The sequence below is a fragment of the Salmo trutta genome, chromosome 14, assembly GCF_901001165.1.
Source record: "Salmo trutta chromosome 14, fSalTru1.1, whole genome shotgun sequence".
NCBI classification, from domain to species: Eukaryota; Metazoa; Chordata; class Actinopteri; order Salmoniformes; family Salmonidae; genus Salmo; species Salmo trutta.
This window is the reverse complement of record NC_042970.1, coordinates 19,365,073-19,372,989: the sequence shown is the minus strand read 5'-3', so window position 1 is coordinate 19,372,989 and position 7,917 is coordinate 19,365,073. Positions and strand designations below refer to the sequence as shown.

Sequence of the window (7,917 nt, the reverse complement as noted above, 5' to 3'; positions counted from 1 at the left end):
TGCAAAGACACATGAACTGACATTTAATCAAATAAACATACATTAGAATGAGAGAGTTGTATCAACGGAAATGACAACAACAAAAAAGGCTTCAGTGCCTCTCCTTTCCAGTACAACATGATCACTTCAAATAACAAAACATCAATTTATAAACATTTACCAAATAAATGCATCCCTCTAATCTAATAGCTGAGAACAGATAAATCCAGTGGCAGAAATTGGGAACAGTTCTGGGCACCACAGTGGCATGGTTTTCTCTGGAGGGTACCTGTCTCACTGGCCTCTGTCCCAGGGTCACTCTGGACCAACCTCTCCACAGAGGGTGTATTGCTATAGCCCCCTGAGTAGTCAAATGTGAGCTCCTCCTGAGGGGTGATGTCCCTGCCAGCGAACAGGGCCAGCCTGGGCACCAGGGAGTGCACCCGGACAGGCACCATGAACAGGTTGGGTTGGCAGGAGTGGTTCAGAAAACGCCCCACATTCCCAACCACAGTTGGGTCCACAAAGGTCTCACTGACCGGGCCCTGGCCAGCATACTCCCGCACAGCAATGATGTAGTTGTTGTCCTCAAGCCCCTGAGCAAGCTGTCTGCGTCTGGCCTCCTCAAAGCCGATCACCTCCCCAGCATACTCACACACAAAGGTTCCACAGGGGATGGGCTCCAGCGTTCGCATCCCCCAGCCCCTGTCCTCTGTGGGATAGACACACAACTTGAGCCCCAGGCCTCTCTGGACCACCCGGTTAAAGCAGGCATCACTACAGCCACACAAGGCGTTACACTCAAACACAGGCCTGCAGTAACCAGTCTCTGTATCCCCCTGGTCTTGGAGTCGGCCGTGGCTGTCGTACGTTTGTCTGCATGTCTGTCCATATGTCTGCAGGCAGGAGCAGCTCTCTCTAAGGCAGGAGTGGGCGTGGCAGGAGCATCCAGGAAGAGTCACCTCACTGGGGTCTATGTCACATCCTGGCCCCTGGATGTTCTCTGGAGAATACTGAAACCAAAGAGACAGATGGAGGAGAGGGGACTAAAGTTTTTTATCAGATACAAAGGTAATCAGACCAATTTTTTTTATAAAAACAACCACTCAAGATATTAGGCTCTGGGGGATTTCACTTGGTTAGAGGAGATAGTTACAGAGAAAAAGCTTCTTCAATCACACATAGAAGCAATGTTTTTTCTTCCCTGTAATATCATCCAATCCTGCATAGCTATGTTCCTTTAAGCAAGCCGTGGTGAAAATCTCAAAGAGAAAGACATGTAAGGAGATTGTAAAGTGGTGCAGTTCCGAAGATTCAGTAGTTACAATAGCCTATTTCAGATTCTCTCTATTTCACCCAGACAGTCCAAGTGGTGGCCAGTGATGATATTGTGCTGCCACCAGCTGGCAGAAAACAGTTTAGACAGCCTGAATGAAGATCTACAGCCGTTCTTTATACCAGTGTCTGCAGCAGGGGTGTCAAACTCATTTTGCCCTGGGTACCGCATTTGGTCTTCAATGAGGTCCGGAGGGCCGCACTGAAAATTGGTTATAAATAATTTCCTTGCCATCAGAATTTGCAAAAGATTGTCCTTTAGCCATTGCATTTGGAATTTGCGATACTCTCTTACTGTCTAGCTTCAATTTAGATGATTATTAGTGAGCTGGACACAGTCAAGTAACAGTATAAATGTAGGCCCATTATCATTACTACACAGTTTCCATTTGGTTTTATTGATTTAAACAGTGGAGGATCCTCAGAGGAGGAAGGGGAGGACCATCATCCTCAGTGAATTTCATAAAAATTTAATAAACATTAAAAAAGTTATCCTTTTTAGATAAAATTATACTAAATATAATCACATCACCAAATAATTTATTAAAACACACTATTTTGCAAAGAAGGTCAACAGTAGCCTCCACAGCACTCTGAAGCACCATGGTGTAGCCAGTGCAGCTAGCTTCCGTCCTCCTCACTGTACATTGACTTCAATACAAAACTTAGGAGGCTTGTGGATCTCACCCCCTTCCATAGACTTACACAGTAATTATGTCAACTTCTGGAGGACGTCCTCCAACCTATCAGAGCTCTTGCAGCATGAACTGACATGTTGTCCACCCAATCAAAGGATCAGAGAATGAATCTAGTACTGAAAGCATAAGCTACTGCTAGCTAGCACTACAGTGCATAACATGTGGTGAGTAGTTGCCTCAATGAGAGATAGACAATAGTTTAACAGTTTTGAAAAAATGTATTTCTTCCAAAATGAAGGAGAAGCAAGAGAGAAATAGAGAGATTATATATTTTTTTCACTTTCAGTTTCACTTACTTAACTAGCAAATGCAGCTAGCTAGTTCAGCCTACTGAAACACCCTGCTCAAACAGAGGGATGCTATGTTAGCTAGCTGGCTATGACTATCAAACACAACACTGGAACTCTTCCAAGTCAAGGTAAGCTTCTGGTTTTACGAATTTATTGCCACTGGGGCCCACCGGTGTAACTGCTTACTGACTGTACACTAACATTACTGCATGATTGAAGCGGTTTACTAACGAGTTAATTATATTAGCTATGCTGACTATGACGTTACTTTAGCAAATATGGTGACAACGATGTAGTCTGTGTGTAGCGGTTTGGCTTGGAACGTTTTTTGTTTGTTGCCTGGTCACATATAGCTGATGTGTTGTGCATTGAAGTCTACAAGGGAAGGGAAGAGGTGAGAGAAGGAGAGCACATGCGAGAAGTAATACAACTTGGTTGCTATGAAAGTGAACTGTGTTTACACGTGATATGGGGTGTATTCATGCCGCTGATTCTGTTAAAATGTTTCTTAAACAGAAGCAAATGGAACACAATGGGGATAAACATACCTAAATGTGTCCAATAGAAACTCGTTTGCAACTTTTGGACTAATGATTACACCCTATATCAGCTACATGCAGGTAAGAGTGTGCAAGGCGGTATTGAATGTCACCAATGTTATAAACTTTAATTCATAGGCTAGGTTGTAGCAACCTCATGATGTCTATAGGGAAAATGTTAGTGTCATGTAGTAGCCTAAACCTATCGCTGTTACATTGAACTGGGTGAATGGAAGATGAATGACAGTCATCCAATATGCTGTAATATAAGGCCATGCTCATGAAAAAAAATCGTCCTCCCTCATCTTAAACGGCACTGACCGCAACTGATTTTAGGTCCTCGATCAGACATGATGTTGCTAATTCTAAGAAGATATTTCTAAATGTTCCTATTGCAAAGAAGTAGGTTGTTGCACCTTTCGTTATTTCCCCCTGAATATAAAGAAAACTGCTTCTTCATTGACTTCAACCTGGTTCTCGTCAGAGAATTGTTTACAAGCACCAATGCACGACGTTACAATAGTTTCATTATCACAGTGTAGCATAGGCCAAGTAACTGTGGTTTATCCATATAAACAATTACACACGTGGAATAGTGGTGCCTGACAATTTCTAAGTTAGATTGCTGGCTATTTGTTTTGGCATGGGCTAACCAGTCAGCTACGACTAGCTACAATAAAGCATTTTACCTGAAATTCAGAATATTCTTCTTTGCTGACATTACCCTCTCGTAAAACTGGAACATTCTCGAGACCCTTGCACAAATACTGATCAAAAACCTTTATTATACTCATATTTTCTCGCTAAATGTTCAGCTCTCAAAGTCAGCTAGCTAGAGAAACATTTCAACAGAGAAAAGGCACTACAACACTCAAAGAGACGCTTCCGGAAAGTCCATTGTGAATGTTTTACAATGTCGCCGCCTAGCGGCCATCGAGCACAATCTCACTATCGCATTTCTGCAATTTTTGCAGTATGTGGCGCTGAGACTTGACAGAGACCCAGGTACAGTCATCACGTAATGAAACACGGTAGGCCATTGTTATAGAGCTAATAAAACATGGCCATAGGAGGGAAAAGTGTCCTGTGGTTCCCACATCATATGAGCACAAACAAAAATAGTTTGAACCCAGCTGGAGAGTGAGGGGAACAACCTGACACGTGTGAATGAGGAGCAAGGACCTTCCCTTCCTCTCAAATCAAATCAATTTTATTTGTCACAAATACCGTGAAATGCTTACTTACAAGCACTTAACCAACAATGCAGTTTTGAGAAAATAGAGTTAAGTATTTACTAAATAAATGAAAGTAAAAAAAAGTTAAAAAAAGTGACGCTGCATAGATAATAAACAGCAAGCAGCAGCCGTGTAAAAACAAAGCAGTGGGGATCAATGCAAATAGTCCGGGTGGCCATTTGATTAATTGTTCAGCAGTCTTATGGCTTGGGGGTAGAAGCTGGTAAGGAGCCTTTTGGACCTAGACTAAAGTACTGCTTGATGTGCGGTAGCAGAGAGAACACTCTATGACTTGGGTGACTGGAGTCTTTGACAATTTTTTGGACCTTCCTCTGACATCACCTAGTATATAGGTCCTGGATGTCAGGAAGCTTGGCTCCAGTGATGTACTGGACCGTATGAACAATCCTCTGTAGCGCCTTACGGTCGGATACCAGGTAGTGATGCAACCGGTCAGGATGCAACAGGTTGACCAGTGTTACCTTGGAGATAATGGCACACCAAATGAACAACATTGGAAGTGACCCTGCCGTCCTGCCAGTGAGTGACATCCTCCATCCTGTAATGATGGGGCTTTGGAAGCACCGCACTCCATCTGTTCCTCAGACCCATGGGGAGGGGATAGGAAATTAAGAAGGAAAGTCGTGATTCCAGGCTTCTGTTTACCTTCTTCCTCAGTCACTATCCTGTCCAATATGGTGTGATATTGCTGGGAGAGATACTGCCTGGCCTTTAAACAAACAATGCGGTCATCAGGATTTCCTTTAAGTTCGCTTTTTGTACAAAGGCATAGATGTTGGACAGGATGCACATTTCATATTTCTAGTTAGATTCTTTTTGTTAGAACGTTTTTTATTTTCAGGGGAGTCATTTTGGCAGTTTTCAGCTCTATCCATACCATGTCATGATGTTGTTTTCATGTTGTCATACGTAATAAATGCATAGGTTTGTACTCAAGTGGCTGAAGGAAGCAGATGGAGAGAGGTCACATTGCTGGCTGGCATCTCAGCTGCACACACAACTGACCGTTTGTCCTCTTCCTCTGAGAATACTCCCACTATCCTCTCTCATTTACAATGTCCTTGTGCAAAAACTCAATTTGTGATTTTGAGTTTTACTGAATTTCTCCTGGGAATTAAATATAATGTAAACCAAATGATTGTCGTTAGGGCATTGAAGAGGACACTGGATGCTCACCAACAAGATTACTTTTTAGGGAATCTGACTTTAGATATGGACAGAGCGTTTAAGATTATTGATGACTGTCATGATGATTAACTGATCGATGAGCCCAGGTCTGTACAGTCAGCAAATGCAGTATATATATTTTTTCTTATGTCCTCCAATCTCTATAAAATATGAACTTTTTCAAACTCCCATCAGCACGTTTGTCCTCTTATTGTGTGCTCCTGCCTCCCTGTCTGCTGAAAAATAAGCAAACAGTACAGGTTGAAATAGTATTTAGCTAGACTGTATATCATTCTACCCGCACAGCTTGAAGTTTATCTCTCTGGATTCCCCGAGTGCTGCAAACTCAGTCCACACAAATACATTACATTTACCAATGGGAGTTTGCTATCAAATAAAATAGAGGGAGATAATGTACGCTGAGAAAGAGGGAATGTGTTTTTGAGTGGACTTCCCATTTGAAAATTGGTGCTAAAGTACCAGAAGTACCAGCTTGTTTTTCTTAATAAGGGCCTCTATGTCATTAAAATGACTTGACAATGTCTGGCTCTCACAATAGTGTTTGACAATAGGATGAAGCACATTCCTTATCTCCTGTTCTCTTAATGACAGAGCTTGTTGGGGATCTTTAATTAACTATTTTGTATTTAATGAGAAGACAACATCACAGAAGACCTGGGCTTTGAAGGGCATAATACAAGTGGTTGGACAGCCAATGAATCAAAACCATGATAGACCATGTCCTCTGCTTCTCTGTTGATTGACTTGGCTTCAAATGGCCAGTGATGCTGCTCTCAGCTTGTGAGGAAAGTTGCTGTGGCATGCTGCTCACAGTCTTGTTTGACTTTGGAGAACAAAAAAAAAAACATTTCAAAGGCTACCCCCGTTTCCCTTTGTTAGCCTGAATGGACTTGATTACTAGGACTCTGCCTGTGCCATTTCCCAGTGCTTCTCAAAGGGGCCTCCCATCACGGTTCTCCCAGTTCATAAAAGGCCAATGAAACAAAGAGGAGCACAGCTTCTGAAACAACAGAGGTTGCCAAACAATGAGGAATGGTGAAAGGTAAAAAAGAAAGAAAGAAAACAACATAGAAACAAACAAAGAAACAAATATTGAATAATTAAACACATTAACAGACATGAAGATAATGTACCATGCATGACACATTGACAAACCTTTCCTCCCTCTCCAGTGAAGTGACATGAAGGTTGTATGTAGGTCTGTGTGTAGAATGGTTTCAGATTGAATTTTCACGCCTTGGAGCAGGCATCCTCAGAGACTTGTCAGAAGACTTCCTCTGCTGCTAGGCAACAGCAACAGCAGCATGATTTACTCACATGACAACATTTCACAAAGCAATTAGGTAGAGTCAGGGATGGTCATCCTCCCCCCCAAGGGTTGCAGTGTTTTTAAACCATCACTGTTGGAGCACAAACTCAATTGTCTATTACAGTCGTGTGAAGTCTGATGACTAAATTGTTACCCAACTAAATACAACTGATGATGAACATTACATCAACAACAAAACAGCCGACTAGATGTTCATACAGTAGTGAAAGAGAGGACACAGGAGTCTTTCATGTTAATGTAGGGGGAACCAAGGGAATCACATGGCTGGTGTTGCAAGTCTGAACAAGCCACTGGTGAGAGACTCTCTGAAGGTGTCATGGTGATATTTCTTCACAGCAAAGCTCAAAAGTGACTTCTTACCCATTACTCAGCTCCCTTGTTCTCTCTTCTCTCTTCTCTTCTTCTCTTCTCTTCTGACTGCAGGTTACTGCTGCCTGCTTGCTTGCCCAGGGGGAGGAGGCCCAGGGGAAGGAGGAGAGGAGAGAGCCATTCCACAGATTTGTCTCTCACAAAGATGGAGAAGAAAGGTTGAGGTCATAATAGAGCAAATTCTGCTGATGTGAAAATAATGTAACCCTGAATCTGTCTGTAATTGAAGTAATGGAGAGGGATGGACCTTGGCCGTTGTACTGTGGTTGAGTGGCAGGCTAAAAGGATGAAGATGGGTCTGGGGGAGTGCAGAAAATAGAAACACAGGCATTGGCGTTACAGCTCAGACAATAACAAAAATAAACAAGCAATAGAACATATAAATACAAAATAATATATACATTCAGTTATCCTATGATGAGGATAGAGAATGCACATTAAATAAATGCTAAAATACACCTTAAATAGTTCTTTATTATATCAAACTAAATAAGAATAATTATTTTCCTGTCCTATGGCCTTGAGCAATTCGTGAGCAGCGTGCCCAGCCAAGCTCAAGAGTCTCCACTCCCTGAAACTCCCTGAATCCAATCGATTCATTTTCAACTTCCACTTACCCTGCTATGGCTCAAAATCCATGTTACAGATGGGATATAGTAAACCTTGTTAAGTTGTGGAGAGACCAAAAAAGATATTGGCTCATTTGTCGAGGTTTGACCTTAACATTGTTTTAAAGACATATTGGACTATGCTCAGTGGGATGTCAAAGGAGTCAACCCTCAGAGTAAAGTAATCTATAGCATCATTATCAACTGAACATGATGTTTGTCATGTCCTGATCAGTATAAGGGGTTATTGGTTATTGTAGTTTGGTCAGGATGTGGCAGGGGGTATTTGTTTTATGTGGTTCGGGGTTTATGGGACATGTATTTA

General features: G+C 42.1%; 1 protein-coding gene across 1 annotated transcript; it reads right to left on the bottom strand.

The window, feature by feature from the left end:
* On the bottom strand, window positions 1–3,722 carry setmar (SET domain and mariner transposase fusion gene). Its single transcript, XM_029774751.1, has 2 exons — window positions 3,531–3,722; window positions 1–992 (listed from the first exon to the last, which is right to left on the bottom strand). Exons 1-2 carry the CDS (start codon window positions 3,633–3,635, stop codon window positions 183–185), a joined length of 915 nt encoding a protein of 304 aa, XP_029630611.1. The 5' UTR covers window positions 3,636–3,722; the 3' UTR covers window positions 1–182.
* Between the last annotated feature and the right edge of the window lie 4,195 nt (window positions 3,723–7,917).

What these genes read in the sequence shown, in the direction of transcription:
- setmar (XM_029774751.1), bottom strand. Translation starts at nt 3,635, where the DNA reads ATGAGTATAATAAAGGTTTTTGATCAGTATTTGTGCAAGGGTCTCGAG. An exon ending in AAGAATATTCTGAATTTCAG is followed by an intron (nt 993 to 3,530) that starts GTAAAATGCTTT and finishes CTTTGGTTTCAG; the next exon opens with TATTCTCCAGAGAACATCCA.